The 15,934-nt window shown below is 54.4% G+C and overlaps 6 protein-coding genes and 1 non-coding gene across 7 annotated transcripts; 6 read left to right on the top strand and 1 right to left on the bottom strand.

Moving 5' to 3' along the window:
- Nucleotides 1-141: 141 nt before the first annotated feature.
- BO72DRAFT_495262 (uncharacterized protein) lies at nucleotides 142-1,056 on the bottom strand (the record flags this gene model as incomplete). The annotated part of the gene is made up of 1 exon (XM_040948530.1): nucleotides 142-1,056. One exon carries the CDS (start codon nucleotides 1,054-1,056, stop codon nucleotides 142-144), a length of 915 nt encoding a protein of 304 aa, XP_040802537.1.
- Nucleotides 1,057-1,926: 870 nt separating this feature from the next.
- On the top strand, nucleotides 1,927-4,364 carry BO72DRAFT_402140 (pseudouridine synthase PUS7). Its single transcript, XM_040942199.1, has 2 exons — nucleotides 1,927-2,196; nucleotides 2,260-4,364. Exons 1-2 carry the CDS (start codon nucleotides 1,970-1,972, stop codon nucleotides 4,295-4,297), a joined length of 2,265 nt encoding a protein of 754 aa, XP_040802538.1. The 5' UTR covers nucleotides 1,927-1,969; the 3' UTR covers nucleotides 4,298-4,364.
- A 1,217-nt stretch (nucleotides 4,365-5,581) lies between these two features.
- Nucleotides 5,582-6,887, top strand: BO72DRAFT_76335 (uncharacterized protein). The gene is made up of 2 exons (XM_040950690.1): nucleotides 5,582-5,615; nucleotides 5,669-6,887. The coding sequence occupies exon 2, from the start codon at nucleotides 5,874-5,876 to the stop codon at nucleotides 6,801-6,803; it is 930 nt and encodes a 309-aa protein (XP_040802539.1). The 5' UTR covers nucleotides 5,582-5,615; nucleotides 5,669-5,873; the 3' UTR covers nucleotides 6,804-6,887.
- Nucleotides 6,888-7,187: 300 nt separating this feature from the next.
- BO72DRAFT_t100 lies at nucleotides 7,188-7,261 on the top strand. Its single transcript has one exon. It is a non-coding gene; the product is annotated as a tRNA-Ile (tRNA).
- A 733-nt stretch (nucleotides 7,262-7,994) lies between these two features.
- On the top strand, nucleotides 7,995-9,382 carry BO72DRAFT_76403 (uncharacterized protein). The gene is made up of 3 exons (XM_040950691.1): nucleotides 7,995-8,569; nucleotides 8,648-9,207; nucleotides 9,327-9,382. Exons 1-2 carry the CDS (start codon nucleotides 8,124-8,126, stop codon nucleotides 8,988-8,990), a joined length of 789 nt encoding a protein of 262 aa, XP_040802540.1. The 5' UTR covers nucleotides 7,995-8,123; the 3' UTR covers nucleotides 8,991-9,207; nucleotides 9,327-9,382.
- A 183-nt stretch (nucleotides 9,383-9,565) lies between these two features.
- On the top strand, nucleotides 9,566-12,139 carry BO72DRAFT_467795 (uncharacterized protein; the record flags this gene model as incomplete). The annotated part of the gene is made up of 3 exons (XM_040946858.1): nucleotides 9,566-9,650; nucleotides 9,695-11,438; nucleotides 11,509-12,139. The coding sequence occupies 3 exons, from the start codon at nucleotides 9,566-9,568 to the stop codon at nucleotides 12,137-12,139; spliced, it is 2,460 nt and encodes an 819-aa protein (XP_040802541.1).
- An 882-nt stretch (nucleotides 12,140-13,021) lies between these two features.
- On the top strand, nucleotides 13,022-14,913 carry BO72DRAFT_375620 (UV-endonuclease UVE-1; the record flags this gene model as incomplete). Its single annotated transcript, XM_040941185.1, has 2 exons — nucleotides 13,022-13,279; nucleotides 13,336-14,913. 2 exons carry the CDS (start codon nucleotides 13,022-13,024, stop codon nucleotides 14,911-14,913), a joined length of 1,836 nt encoding a protein of 611 aa, XP_040802542.1.
- Between the last annotated feature and the right edge of the window lie 1,021 nt (nucleotides 14,914-15,934).

The raw sequence follows: 15,934 nt of genomic DNA on the forward strand, positions 1-15,934 counted from the left end.
ATTGTCTACATTGAGAATTTAACCTTTGTACACCCAAGAATCGTAGCAAGAGTGTACAAGAATACAACTAAAAACGAAGTGAACAGGTCCGGTGAAGAAGGAGCAAAGAGACAGTCGACGGAAGCTTACAATGGCAGCTGCTTAAGGATTCGACTTCAACGCATCCTGCAGGAGCCAGGCGATGCGTGCAAGCACCGCGTCCTCGTCAACATCGAGCGGCACAACATCATCGTCACTGTAAATGATGGGATTCTCCTCGTCCTCGTTCTCACCGGCGCTCTCGGGATCATTACGATCATCACCAAAGCGTTCCGGCTCGCTAGGACAGCACTCCTCTGCTTCGTCAAAGGACTCCTCGTCGTCCGTCCACTCGGAATCAACCTCCTCTTCCTCCTCTTGCATCGGCAGCCCATCCTTCACGATCCGAGCCGACACCAGCCCTCTAGCGGCCGCGTACGAATAGCGTCCCGTGCTATCAATCTCTGCAATGATCTCCTCAATACCGGCGACCAAATTCTCCAGCACGTCAGCAGGCTCGTGGACAGTGGTCACCGCCACCACGAACTCCATCTTGACAGTGAAATCGCTCAGCACATCGAAGTCATCATCCTCACTGTCGACATCATCGTGGACGCTAGACCCCTCGACACTCTTCTCATCACAAGCCGCATAGCCCTCCTCCTCCTCTTCCTCCTCCTCTTCCATTTCCTCTTCCATTTCCTCATAATCATCACTCTCACTCTCACTCCCCTCAGAGTCCGAATCTGACTCAGAAGAAGAATTAAAAGGCGGGGGCTGATAGATCCTGAGCACCGGCATGGGGAGCTCGTATCCCGCGGTGATCAACGCGAGAAAGCGGCGCCGGAGCACCTCGCGCGCGGCGACGAAGTACCGGCGCTGCGCGAGGTCTGAGTCCTTGTTAGCTGTGATGATGAAGTTGAGAAATGAGACGGGCACGGTGACTTGCTCATCGCCCATCTCGGTTCGGTGCCAGAACATCCCCGCCTGGCGGAAACGCTCGCTGCGCTCTATCTGGCGTGGGGTTAGGGGAGACATGGTTGGATGTTGCTGCTATGGGTCACTTTTTGTGTTACTTGCAACTGTTTTGGACTGGGTTCCCTATCGGAAGACGGGGGGAGAGGGTGTGAGGGTGTGAGGGTTGAGGGCCTATTTATATTGTCTTTCAAATTTGGGAGGGATATATGGGGTTCATTACTGATTTCTTTTTCTTTGGGTTCCTTGGAACAGTGGAGTACATGGTGGAGGAGCTTAGAGGAGTACTTCTGTTATCTTGAAATCTTGCCTTATGTGCTGTGCGGTGAAGGTCTTTGTTCTGGGAGGATTTAAGAGGAGATAATCTTTGGGTTTGTCATGGAGTTGGCTTGGGGGAATTGGATTTCTTGGTGATGTATGGGCATATTTCTCTCCTTGGACTGCTGATTCTTGGTTGCCATATCTTTGTAGAACAGATGATAGTAAATTAATCGAAGTATACCGGTTCTCAAGTCTTTGGGCGGTTCGCTTTGCGAAATGAGTGAGTGATGGTTCGAGATTGTCTGGACATGATAGCAACTGCACGCAATTAATTGAATCAGTTTTTTGGTGGGCTAATCCCGACTGGTTGCATGCACTGAGTCCCCAAGTGCTGTGTAGGTTCTTCTTGTACCGTTTGAGATAGCCAGCCTAAGTTCGCATACAGGGATTTGAAGTCTCATCCATCTAGTCTTGATGGATCCATGATCCATCATGAAGGACCACGGTGGTCTATACTTCTGCCCGTCGAGGACTAGAACGATCTACAACTCAACCCGATCGGGATTTCCCTTTAGGGCTAGCCCCCGCGCTCTAACTCAATCCAGCCAAGCAAAACGTGACGGTAACTTTCTGGAGCTCCGCAATCTTCATGACTTTAATCCCGCCCGGTCTCTCCAACTCCGCTTTATTTTTATTTGCAAAAGCAGCCATTGCAATGGAGGGCGCCGACGTGATTGAGTCGCCGCGCAAGCGCATCAAGACTGACAACCCGCCCACCACGGACGACGCTGTGCTTCCCCAGGCCGGCGGACCCGTTGCGGAGGAACCCGCCGCCGCGCCAGTCTCGGCCGATGATGCGCAGGCTCGAAGGGAGATCGAGGTTGGAATCACCGGCTATGTCAGTGCGGACAACGAAGGATTCTCCGGTATTTTGAAGAAAAGGTATGCTCTGGCCCCTTCATAACTTGTCTGGGGTCGTCACTAATTATATCTCTTCGCATCTAGATATACCGATTTCCTCGTGAACGAGATTGTGCCGTCCGGTGAAGTGCTGCATCTGCAGAATGTTCCCGTTCAGGAGAAGAAGCAGAATAAGGAGGAACAGTCCTCGGAGAAGCCAACCGCAAAGCCCCAGCCGGAGGACGGCGCCCAAGCTACAGCTGAGAAAGATGCAACGCCGACCGCCGAAATTCCCGCCCCCGAGTTCCAGATCAGCGATGAAGACAACGCGCTTCTCGAATCCCTTTTCGGCGAGGAACCCACACAGAAGATCCTGGCGCTGAACAAACGCGCTCTTGAGAACCCGAAGTCGAGGCCCAGCGACTTCAGCAAGATCGCTACCGTCGTGGTCACCGATCGCGATCTGCGGATCAAGATGCACCAGGCCATTCGTCGCATCTTCAACTCTCAGCTCGAGTCCCAGACCGACAGTGAGGGCATGATGAACATCTCCGTCGCCCCGAACCGGAACAACAAGAAGGCGCAGGGTGGACGCGGTAATGGCAAAGGCGGGCCGCGTGTTCCGATCAACTGGGATGAATTGGGCGGCCCCTACCTGCACTTCACCATCTACAAGGAGAACAAAGATACCATGGAGATTCTGAACTTCATTGGACGCCAGCTCAAGGTGAACTCGAAGACCTTCCAATTCGCCGGTACCAAGGATCGACGCGGTGTGACGGTCCAGCGGGCGTGTGCGTACCGAGTGCAGGCCGAGCGGCTTGAGAAAATCAACCCTACTCTCCGTAACGCAGTCCTCGGTGATTTTGAGTATCGCAAGTATGGTCTCGATCTGGGTGATCTCAACGGCAACGAATTCGTGATCACCCTCCGCGACTGCGAGATTCCCGGAGTCGTCGACCTTCAGGACCGCGAAGCCGCCATCGCCAAGTCCACCGACCTTGTTAAGACTGCCCTACACAACCTCCGCGAACGAGGCTACTTCAACTACTTCGGTCTCCAACGCTTCGGAACCTACGCCACGCGCACGGACACCGTCGGCGTCAAGATGCTTCAAGGCGACTTCAAGGGCGCCTGCGACGCCATCCTCCACTACAGCCCGCACACCCTAGATGCCGCGCAACAGGGAGAAGCCGCCTCCGCTCTAATCAGCTCCGACGACCGCGCGCGCGCCGAAGCGATCCACATTTACACGACCACCGCCAACGCCGGCAAGGCGCTTGAGAAACTGCCTCGCAAGTTCTCCGCCGAGGCCAACATCATGCGCCAACTGGGCCGCTCGAAGACCGACTACCTCGGCGCCCTCCAGGCTGTGCCCCGTAATCTGCGTCTGATGTACGTCCACGCCTACCAGTCGTTTGTGTGGAACTTCGCTGCCACCGAACGCTGGCGGTTGTACGGCGATAAGGTCGTCGAAGGCGACCTCGTCCTGATCCACGAACACACCGACAAGACCTCCTCCTCCGCTGCCAACGCCACCGGCGCTTCCGCAGCCGCGACTACCGAACCGGCCGACGAGACCGTTGACGCCGATGGCGAAGTCATCATCACGCCCCATGCAACCGGCGACAGCGCCTACGCGGCCGAGGGCATCACGCGCGCCCGCGCCCTTACCGCCGAGGAAGCCGCCAGCGGCAAATACAACATCTTCGACGTCGTGTTGACGCTTCCTGGATACGATGTGCTGTACCCGGCCAACGCCATGACGAATTTCTACAAGCAGTTCATGGGCAGTGAGCAAGGCGGTGGCCTCGATCCCTTCGATATGCGCCGGAAGTGGAAGGACGTGAGTCTCACGGGCGGATACCGCAAGCTGTTGAACCGCATGGGGCCGGACTATTCGGTCGATGTGAAGGTCTACGAGAGGGATGATGAGCAGTTCGTGGCGACCGATCTGGAAAGACTTCAGGGTCCGAGCAAGGATGGAGCTGATGCTGATGCTGCTCAGGAGCAGGGGGAGAGCAAACTCGCTGTGGTGCTCAAGTTCCAGCTTGGATCGAGCCAGTATGCAACCATGGCGTTGAGGGAGTTGACGAAGGGCAAGGTCAAGGCTTACACGCCTGATTATGGGAAAGGGCGGTAATTGTATAGATCTAAAAGTTTATTCAAGTGTATATATGCGCATTGGAAAATAGAGCGATTTGTTGGAGGGCTAGATTCGAAATAGCATTTTTTTCCGCTGTAGGCATAGTGTGCATAGAGCCTTATTCCACGAAACTAAGCTCGAAGGAATTCAACCTTTCCGAGGTCAAGTGCAAGTGCCCGGTGCTTAGTGCTTCCCTCCTAATGCAGCCTTGGGTGGCTGTGTTGGCAGAAGGCAGCCGTGAAACACGGAGTCAAACAACAACAACAAATCAAGCTTACGCCCTCTTTCCAGATCGTTGCTGTTCTCACCCAGTCCCCATACGACACAACGCAGTGCACTGTACTTGGAACTTGACCCTTGTATCATAGACCTCGACCTCAACCTCAACTTCCATGTTGACAATTGAACGATAACCTCGCCCCGCAGAGGCCGTGCGATCACAACCGATTCAAAAGCAGCCGGGCTCCATAATCCAGGGCATATCAGGGCCACGCAATGCGCCGACGTCTCCAGACCCCCATCACTCCAAGCTAATGCGTCGATCAGGCTATTCGGTGGAGAACCTCATTCAATCCTACAACCATCCACAATCGACCTAAAATTCCCACGCGCTCATTGACACATGAGTAAGGAGGCAAAGCATTCCTTTGTTGCCATTTATTCCATACGGCGACCGGTTTCCCCCCTCCATGGTTTCAACCCTAGCATGTGCCAGTTGTACAAGTACACTAGTAGTACATCTTCTTCCACTCCCAATATGCGTTCGGCGCCAATCATTCCGACTGGTGAGGAGGATGGAGAGGGGGGGGGTTGGTTTATGGGGCTAACAATGCTGTTCGTTTCACCCTCGTGAGCGGGCAGAATACTATTCTTATTATTGCATTGCGCGTCGTCCATGGCATGTACCGGCGCTTTACGCCGTGCAAGCTGGTGGTGATTGGTAGGGGAGGCGGGCGCGGGCTGTACTTCCTTAGCCCTCAGAAGTTGGGCTCTAGGCTGGTGTACTATACCTCGTTCACTAAGAGGACGCTGCTGCGCCATGTCAGCTCTCTCTCTCTTTTTTTTCTTCTAGGCTGTTGTTTCCGACTTTCGTTTCTTCTTTTTTTTTTTTTTTCCTTCTGTGATTCTCTGATTCTTGCTCTTCCTTTTACTCGATATTATTGTAGAGACTTTCTATCCGGGCAATTTCTAGGTGCATAGTGTTCATTGTGGTGAGTATATGCTGGTTCTTTGTATTTTTCTTTGACCAGGTACAGTGTACTGACATAAGCATCTGAGCAGGAGGGCTCTTTTATTTCAGGGTCTCTTGATCTTTGTATGTTGATATGTCTGGCTTCAGACGCATGTTGAGACGTTAACTGTTGTTAGTCTGTGTGCACCGTCGACACTGACCTAGCATCTTGAGATCTCTACTTGCTTTCTTCGTGTTGGGTCTATATTGGAAATTCTCTCGGTGGTGCTATATAGTACTTATCGATCTGGCTTGGCGTATCTTATCGACATCGCTGGGCGATTCTGTTCGGTCAACAACGACAGGCGTGGATGGTTAGACCAGTCGATCACTGTCGCTGTCATGTCTGGAATGGATAGTGGAAGCCAATGGTCAGGAGGAAGTAGCACAGGTGGATCTCAGGATGGCAGTCAAGGCAGCTGGGAAGGCACCGACAGCAGTGGCAGCAGCGGCAGCACATCCCAGGCCGGGGGAAATGCATCGCCCTCGGAGTCTATCGCCGCCAGCGCGACGACACCTACAGCAGCCGACTCTTTTCTCACAGCTACCCAGACCACTAATCCATCACCCACAACATCAACAACCACGTCTTCCACGTCGACTTCCTCTGCTAGCAGCAACAACGGCGGCAACACCAAAACCCTCGCCATCGCCATCCCTGTTGCTGTCGCGGGCGCAGCCATCATTTTGGGCCTGCTATTCTTCCTCCTCCGACGGAGGCGCCGTCGTGTTCGAGGCCACGTCATCCCATCTACTTCTCAGATCGATGTAATGACCGTCCCTCGACAACCAATACTACCCCAACCGCAGCAGAACTTACCGAGATCGCAACCACCCCAAGCGACACCCTGGGGATTCACCAACGCTAGTACTCATAACATTCCCTTCACGGGACCTATACCATACGACACCTCGAACCACTCGAGCGACCACCTCGCTACAAGCCAGTCACGCAGCCTTGATGCACCTGCTAGTCAGCACAGCCCAGCACCAGGGATCAACACCACGCTGGACCAGCCACCGCCATATTCCAGGCATCCGGAGCGTGCGGAGGCAGACATATCACCCGTGACGAGTACCGACGTTCCTTCACGGCAAGTGTCGAGGAGCGAGCGGCCGACATCCCCGTTTGACCATCCCCTAGATGACACGGTCTCTGAGATTTCGAGATACAGTAGAGGGCCATCCCTGGTCCACCGCGCGAGTCTCGACGAGATCTCCTCTGTCTCGTCGATGGGTGATGATGAAAGGCGGCCAGCGACGCGTCATTGATTTTAAGATGAGGGGCTTTGGTTTCGCTTTTGGATGTTCGAAATTTGGCGGGCGTTTGGGCTTTGATGGGGCAGTCCCTCGTCACCACAGCGGTATCCGGCCTATCCTCCTGGCCGACAACCGACATATACTGAATTCTGCATTTGCCTCGGACCACAGACGCACAATATGGGATGCGCAACGATGTGGTATCTATACACACCACTGCATCAATTCATTAATTTTATCGATGTGATTGCGACACTATACCTAGGCGCTCTCTCAATTCTACGCAGGACCAGGCCCCATCCTCCCCATGACGTATCGAGTGAGATGGTCATGACAGCGACGTCCCTGCTGTGCAATCCTCATCAAGCCTAAGATTAGTGCTCAATACATCAACCGGGTCCCATAGCTCAGTTGGTTAGAGCGTAACGCTAATAACGTTAAAGTCGAGGGTTCGAGCCCCTCTGGGACCAGCTCTTTTTGACTTTCTTGGTTTCTTTTTATGGCATATGGTTCCGGTGGATTGTCGCTGCCTATCCTTGGGACTGATCCCTGGTACTGTGGAATTACTGCCGTATCCAAGGCAAACAAACAATGGACGTTCATCACCCAGAATGGAGATGATCAATTAGCTTTTCTTTTTCAGTAATTAACTACTCAGTATGCTATTAAGGGAACATCCGGCGAAGCCGTCCATAGAATTTGCTTATACCTAAAATGAATCATTGGCATTTTTCCACTAACTTAACCGGGCAGTTGGCGGTGCACGAGAGGGTGCAGGGCTTAGACCTGCGTCTACCCGCCAATGGGCCGGCTCCACCCTCCTCCATCCTCCACCCTGATGATATCACCACCGTCAGGGTCCGACTGTCGTGTGTGGCTGGTGACATCCTAATTCATCCTCCAAAGCCAATGATTGAGCTTCCAACTGCTGGACCTTGTCCGTGGGATCGTCGCAATGCGTTCATTTCCCCTCTTTACGGGGCCTATTCGGCCGCGGTTCAACGGGACATGGCCTCCACTGCATCCACTGATCATCCTACTGCCACACACACCCCCGTTCCCTGGGCCTGCTAACAATGCAATTCTGCTGCCTTCCGGGGCAGGCCCATTGCAAATTCTTCTCCCCTCCCCCAGTATATCATCGCCTGTACCCCCTAAAACCCGTTACATTTCAGCTTGGAAAGTCTCGAGACTTGTTCACTAGCTTCAAACACCAATCAATCCACTCGGGCAATACACCACAGGCCAGTGGGTTGTCCCGACACAGGTTCATATACAATCAACAAGCCTATTGTTTTTTAAGGACTAGAGCAGTAGCCATCGACTGCCAGCATGGGTGTTGGCGGCGTCATCCTCCGCTTCGCGAATCTCGCGATTCGCATCCTCCAGTTCCTCGATGCCGCAGTCATCCTCGGCATTTTCTCATACTTCCTCGCCGTCCTCGCCCGCCATGATCAGACGATCCCTCAATGGATGAAGGCCGTCGAAGGCCTATCGGGTGCAGCGACCCTCTACGGCATTCTCGGCATCCTTTTCACCTGCTGCCTGGGCGGAGTCACCTTCTTTGCTGCCGTGGCCGTCCTCCTCGATGTCTGCTTCATCGGAGCCATGATCGCCATCGCCATCATGACTCGCAAAGGCACCCAAAGCTGCTCCGGCAACGTCGACACGCCGCTGGGCTCCGGTGCCAGCAATACCGACGACGCCAACACTCACGTGCGTCTTGGGTATGCGTGCGTGCTGGAGAAGGCTTCATTTGCTGTCGCTATTATTGGAATGTGAGTCGCCCCACTCTTACCTCGAGCGTTATCGAGTGTAATATGTGTGTGTGTGTGTTAACATTGTATCCAATATAGCTTCCTATTCCTGATCTCCATCCTCTTCCAAGTTCTTCTCGCCCGTCACCACAAGCGCGAGAAGCGCTTCGGCCCCTCCCCCGCCAACGGGTACACATATGGCACCGGCACGCAACGCCGGGGCTTCTTCTGGCGTCGCAACAAGAACAACCCGGAGACCGCCAGTGCGGATGACATGCTCCCCAGTCATCCGGCGCCCCGCGACGTTGAGCTAGGAACCTCTCCCACCGAGAAGACCAGCGGTACGGGTGGTCTGTTTACGCGCAACAAGCACACCGCGCCGGAGGCTGCAGCTCCTCCTGGCTACGGCTATGGCAACTCTGCTTACTCGGCTAATTACTAGACACTGCGCTATCCTTCCATGCATTGTGTGGTCAATTCCGTATACACTCTATGACGCAAGACCCGCAAAGGAGGAGGCACTAATTGCTTCGTGGACGAATATGATGAGACAACGAATTTTTGGGAATGCCATTCAAACCACGTAGTATGGCATCTCATGGGGATAAAACTCCCGGGTTTGCTTCACGTTTGACTTGAGTGGATGACTGGGGATGACAGTATGAAACTCATTCTTTCATCTTATACCAACCTTGACACCGTTAAGCACAATTTTGTATATCAATTTCTCTTAGGATTACTACCTATCTAATTTTTCTCTCATATATGTCTTCTATAGCTCTTTCTTTAAGCTTCGTGTGGCTTTCCGAGCACTCCACTTGTACTCCAGCCACTTTGATTCTGATGTGTCGCGCGCACGCATCCTCCCCCCGCTCGTGTTGTCCGCCTTCTGAAAACTGGAGCAAACAAGCCTTTCAAGAATACACACTCTGGTTCCACTCTACTTCCACACACCTTTCTCCATTCCTTTTCTCCATCTCATAGGGCTCTTTGCTTTGCAACCCATCTATTGCAGTCATGCTACCTGACTTCTTGCAGAGCAGTTACGCCCGCTATAAAACGGACACCAACACATTTGCAACATGGCTACTGGAGACAGCTAGTCGATGCGGCTATCAACCGCGACGAAAAAGGGCAAACGCAAAGGCAAGAAGGGCGACTCTGACGCAGAGCCCGTTCAGTATAGTGCCACCACCAAAGATTTGCAGAAGTTCGCCGAGGTCGTGGCCGGTTCGGCTCTCCCAGTACCCAAGTCGGTCCTCGCCCTTGCGAAGCGCGCCGTCAAGCTGAGAAAAGCGGCCACATCCTGGTTTTTGGGCCAGGGTGACTCTGCGAACAACAAGCGTCATGCTCATTTCATCACGGCGCTGGAGCAGATTTGCGAGACTCTGGAGTGGAAGACCAACCAGTCCTCGACGAAGCCAGACGCTAACAAGCAGCCTCAAGCCGACGACGTCGATGCCGACCAATTCCTCAACAGATTCGCAGTCCTTACGGTGGAGGAGCCCAAGGACACTGCGTCGTCGCAACCGACGCCCGCAGTGTCGAAGAAGCTCGTCAAGGTTACCGTCGATGAAGAAGAGGACGAGGACGAGGACGCAGCGGACTCGTACCTGAGCCAGCTGTTCTTCAAGACCCTTTGCTTGCTGCAGGATCTGGACAACATGCGCAAGTTCATTTCCATCACCTGGGCGGAATATCACGAGAAGAAAATCAACCTCATGAATGCCGCTGTCGTGACGGACAGTGCTTTGCAACTTACCCAAGATCTGGTCAAGGAGGTGGAGGCGGACTGGCGCACCTCGCTGTCCGGGCGGAAGGGTAATGTCCAGACTGTGGTCTACACTCTTGCTGCGCTCTCGCGCGGCATCTTTGCGCCGCCGTCCATGGAGGTTGGCCTGCCCTATAACGAGAACCTGGCGGATACCGCTGAGTGGTGCTATTTGCCAACAAAGATCCTGCTTGAGTCTTTCGCAAACGTGCTTCAGGCGAATCACCAGCCAGTCTTCAGAAAGGGCCACTTCGGCATTTATGATCCGAAAGCGGACAGAGGGCGGATGTCTCTGGGCCAGAAGTTCAACGAAGACAAGATCATCCTTCTCTCGATATTGCCCGAGTTTTGCATGTTCGATACGTTCGGCATCCACTTGCCTGCCGAGGATTCAATCACTCGGGGCCTGGTTGAGTTCGCTAAGACCAAAAAGGTGGGTCTGTGGCTCTGTTTCGCCGCCCAGGTCTTCCTCGACGTTCACCATGCGATGCGGCACAGCACCTTGGGCGCATTTGGAGATCTCCGCATGTCTGGACTTCGCATCCAGAAGACCATCGATGAATACCTGCAACTATCTAAGACACACCCTCAGCCCAAGTTCTGGCCTAAGGAGGGTGATGAGGAGATTCGGAGCATCAGTTCGACCGTGGACGCATGGATCAAAGGAGATGTGTTCTTCGATGTTCGAGCCTTGTCTAAACTGGACAGGGTTGGCACTCCGCCCGAGAAGCATGCGCTTCTCTCGCAGCACGCTCTCCTCTGCGGCTTGGTCCTGTTCCACCTCAATATTCGAATGCAGCGTGTGGGCCAGGAGCTTGTCACCCGGTGTCACGACGTTCAACAGCTGGCCTTCTTGCACAACCTTGTCATAAATGGTGCCATGCATAAAGACCTGAGGTGGCCCGACATAGATGCATTTGTCAAGATCCATGGCGAGTCTCATATTTTCGTGGGTGCACGGCCCAAGAACGCCAGCGAATCTCTGAATAGGCTTGAGCTGGCCACCGGCATCTCGTCCGCAACCCATTTCGCCCGCGATTCGCGGGGCAGCGGACCATTCCATAAGCCCGATGGCAAGAACGCTCGCATGCTCAAGCCCACCACTACCGTCGCGAACTTGTTTTTTACTTACTCAGTATGTTAGTGGTGGTGGTCCTGGCGAGGATGTCGGGATCGTGCACATCGACAGCATCCTGGACGAGCTTGCCCAAAAGTCGAAGCTTGAATCGTCCTCCAGCAAGAAGGAGCTCCAGCAGCGAGCCAAACCGGAATTGATGCTCACCCGACAGTGGTCGAATTCCCACATCATCGACACCCTGCAGCCGCTCGCCTTCCTGAAGACCAAACTCTTCGAAGAGGAGCCGATGATCCTATACAACTACTTCGGCATGCACAAACGCTCCCTCGAGCTCCTGCGCCTGATCCGCAGCAAGGAGCACCACAAGTTCGTCCAGTACTTCACCGAAGGATACATGCCCGACGAGTCCTTCATCTCCAACATCGTCCTCCTCATCCATCACGTTGCGCGCGGCTCGGCCCAGTCGGCGCATGCCATGGGACTGGGATCCGGCGACGGGCAGGAGCTGGTGAGTCGCATCGTCATGAGCGCGGGCGACGTCATGCGGGACTACCTGAAGAGGAATGGGGATGTGGCCTGCAAGGAGCTGCGGGTGTTCTGCAAGAACAAGAAACCCATCCAGGATGATTCGGCATACGATGCGGGCGATTCGGACGCGCTGATAGATTACTGGTTCAGCCTGGAGGATGTGCTGGGCCCCAAGGGAATGGCCTCGCTGATGACGGGGATTCCGGTGGCCTAGGCTGATCGATCTGAAGCTGTACTCGTAATATCTTCAATAGCTTCCTGCTATTGTATCATATCTAATGGGACTATTTTTCCTCTCGAGGATTATCTTTTTCCCAAAAATGATAATATAGTTTTATGGGAGACATTCTCTTAAGGGGTCATTTAGCGCCTGCAGTGTAATTTATCGTGGTGTTGTACTAGATCTGCTGTGATCTATCGGCGATCCCTCCGGGATGCAGGAACCGCGCCGCCGAACCATGCTTAGTGCCCGTGACTAGTGCCCTGCCTAAGGCTTCTCTCGTCTAGCCTGGAGCCCCGGCCTCGACATCTTTTCTTCCTTGACTCTCTGTTGCATCATACCCTCTGCATTTCGTCCCGATTAAATCCCTGCGCAACAACGATGATGATGATGCTGCATGGGATCCCCGCCCAACAGACCTGTTTTGCCTAGATTTCTTTGTCTTTTTTTGTTTGACGATGCGCCTGAGAACCTGTCTCACTTAGAGCCTTGGAATTCTATTTTTTCTTAGAATTCCTGCCCTGCTAGATGTATTGGCGGGGGTCTGCTTCGCCCAGGCAGTGGAGGATTGATTGCGCTCTCCAATATGCCGGACGCGGCCAGGAATCTGGCTCTGGCTCCTCCCGCCAGGTTCGCCACCCCTCATCAGCGGCGAATTTGCTTTTCGCAATTACACAATCGCAGAGATCCTACCGCTCCCTAGGCTTTATTGCTGGCAGGCGCCTCTTGTCGTACTCGAGCAGACCTGCCACACCTTCCCTGTCTCCTACCTCCCCGTCACGCATTGTGACCCCATCCATTGTCGCAACCTTTACCCCGTCTCGCCCATTATCCGGAGCTGCGAGTGAGCTTCTCGAGTCCCCGGCTGCTGACGAAATGGCTGCCGCCACTGAGATAAAACCCAACGGCGCAGGTGGCAGTCTGCCTGACGGCGCGGAGAAACCGGGCATCAAAGCTGAACCTGGGTCCATTGAGACGAGCGATGCTGCCACTGTTGCGTCTGCTGCCCCCTTGGATCCGGAGTCGGATGAAGATGTCCCCGTTGAAGCGGAAGAGCTGCAAGACGCGTTGTCGCGGCCTCCGCCCGTCCACAGCAGCTACCTGCCCCTCCCCTGGAAAGGGCGATTGGGCTATGTGAGTTCGCTCTCCGGCGTGTGTCTGTCGTCTGTCCTCTAACATGATTTTCGTAGGCTTGTTTGAACACGTACCTGCGGTACTCGAACCCGCCTGTCTTCTGCTCTCGAACCTGCCGCATCGCCTCCATTTTGGAGAATCGGCATCCTCTCCTGGACCCCACGCAACCCCCCCATCCGACGAAGAATCGCCCGGACCGCGATCAGCCGGCTGATGTGGCACGCGGGCAGGCGTATGTCGAGGCTCTGGGGCTCACGAACGCGAAGGATCTTCTCAAGATCATCCGCTGGAATGACAAGTATGGGATCAGGTTCATGCGGCTGAGCAGTGAGATGTTCCCGTTTGCGAGTCACAAGGAGTATGGCTACAAGCTGGCGCCGTTTGCCTCGGAAGCGCTGGCCGAGGTCGGTCGACTCGTCGCCGAGCTGGGTCATCGCGTGACCACCCACCCGGGCCAGTTCACCCAACTCGGCTCGCCGAATGATGGCGTGGTGGAGAACTCTCTGCGGGACTTGGATTATCACTCTGAAATGCTGCAGTTGCTTCGTCTGCCCCCGCAGCAGGACCGCGATGCAGTCATGATCCTGCACATGGGCGGTGTCTTCGGTGATAAGCAGGCTACTCTCGACCGGTTTCGAGAGAACTACCAGGCCTTGCCGCAGGATGTCAAGAACCGACTTGTGCTCGAGAACGACGACGTCAGCTGGTCGGTGCACGATCTCTTGCCCATCTGCGAGGAGTTGAACATCCCTCTTGTTCTGGACTTTCACCATCACAACATCATCTTCGACGCGACACAAGTCCGCGAGGGGACGCAGGATATTATCGGTCTGTATGACCGGATCAAAGCGACCTGGACGCGGAAGAACATCACCCAGAAGATGCATTACTCCGAGCCCACCGCGGCCGCCATCACTAACCGACAACGTCGAAAGCACAGCGACCGTGTGTCCACTCTTCCTCCGTGCGATCCGACCATGGATCTCATGATCGAAGCCAAGGACAAAGAGCAGGCCGTGTTCGAGCTGATGAGGACTTTCAAGCTACCAGGCTATGAGCTCTTCAACGACATGCTACCTTACATGCGCACGGACGAAAACAAACCATTCAAGCCTCCGAGGAAGACGAAGAAGAAGGAGGGATTCGTCGATCTCGAAGGTCAAGTCCCCCCTGAACGGACAGTTCCGGAAGAGGAGGTCGGCATGGGCGGACCCCAGCGAAGAGTGTACTGGCCGCCCGGCATGGAGGAATGGCTCCGACCGAAGAAGGTCGTTCGCAAAGTCCCTCAGAGCCCACGGAAGACACCGGTCTCGAAGAAGACGAAGGACGCCGCCAATGCCGACTCACCGTTGCCGAAAGGCGAGCCGGAAGCCAACGGCGAAGAGAACGGGGCGCCGGTCACACCAGCCTCTAAGGCCACGCGGCGGGTCCAGCGGACCCCCAGTGTCAAGAAGCCGACATCCAGGAAACGGAAGGCTTCGCCCATCGCTTCCACGCCGTCTGCTTCGGACGTGGACATGGAAAACCCCGATATCCCGGAGCCACCGGAGCTTACCGGCACGAAGGGGGCTGGGGTCCGTCGTAGTAGGCGGGCGAAGACGGTGAATTATACCGAGGACCCTGATTCGGCTTGATGTCCGTCAGGTCGTCTAGCTACGGCGTAAAGTCTGTTGGGCGCCTGCAGCTGCAGCTGCAGATTAACCGTGCATGAGAACAGCCGTGCATTAGGCATGCGGACATGCACCTCCGAGATGCGGAAGATTTATGGAGTTCTTGACGAGCATCTGAGTTTTGCTTCCTCCTGCCCAGCGGTGGGGTTATGTCGCACAGCAGGGGTAGAGGTACTGTTTTTCAGTTGCCGGTTGATCGGACCTCGCAGCGTCCTGTGAACAGTCACTGGGTGGTTATACGCTATCTAGTATGGCTAGATCATAGAAAGAGTGTACAGTAGTATATATAAGGATCAGCTAGAGATTTGCTTAATGGTAATGTGACAATTTACCTACAAGGTTACTCCAGAGTCTAGACAAAGCCATCGATAGTAGGGAAATGATAGAGATGTTCCCAATCGGGCCAAGTGTGTGTGTCCCCACCGCGGGTTTCTTCCGGCCGTCAGCTTGACGTTGCGGTGCGCTTCGAGGCCCTCGCCCTGTTTTACCCCCTTCAGACGCTCAATTCTGAGACTTGTGACCTAGATCATGTCTTAATTTCTCTTGCCGAATTTCCACAGTCTGTATTTTACAGCTGCAAGTCCTTCGTTCATGTCAAATCTCGATGATTACCAAAGAGATGCAACCACCTTGACAAGATCCCTCTAGACACTCGCTGCTTACTCCCCGAGGAAGTTCGTCGTTCGTCATCGCCTCCACACAAAACGAGCCCAGCCCCCAGCCCCATCAACTTCCAAACCTCCAACCCACCCTCCAGCGATTCAACTTCAATCTTCCGTCCTTCATCACATCCACACAACCCAAGCGATACCGCACTTACACCCAATAAACCATCTTGAAAAGAGAAGAGCAAAAAACCGTGGCTCCCAAATTCCTCCCTCGCTCCTCCTCCTTCTCCTTATCCTCCCGCCGGCGCGCGCCCCCGCCCCCTACACCCACACCCACCACCAAACGACCCCTCCCCTTCCTCCTCCGCCGCAGTCGC

Source organism: Aspergillus fijiensis, assembly GCF_003184825.1.
Source record: "Aspergillus fijiensis CBS 313.89 unplaced genomic scaffold BO72scaffold_17, whole genome shotgun sequence".
NCBI lineage: Eukaryota > Fungi > Ascomycota > Eurotiomycetes > Eurotiales > Aspergillaceae > Aspergillus > Aspergillus fijiensis.

Coding starts and splice junctions, on each gene's coding strand:
- BO72DRAFT_402140 (XM_040942199.1), top strand. CDS start 1,970: ATGGAGGGCGCCGACGTGATTGAGTCGCCGCGCAAGCGCATCAAGACT. Junction 2,197..2,259: donor TCCGGTATTTTGAAGAAAAG/GTATGCTCTGGC, acceptor CTTCGCATCTAG/ATATACCGATTTCCTCGTGA.
- BO72DRAFT_76335 (XM_040950690.1), top strand. CDS start 5,874: ATGTCTGGAATGGATAGTGGAAGCCAATGGTCAGGAGGAAGTAGCACA.
- BO72DRAFT_76403 (XM_040950691.1), top strand. CDS start 8,124: ATGGGTGTTGGCGGCGTCATCCTCCGCTTCGCGAATCTCGCGATTCGC. Junction 8,570..8,647: donor GCTGTCGCTATTATTGGAAT/GTGAGTCGCCCC, acceptor TATCCAATATAG/CTTCCTATTCCTGATCTCCA.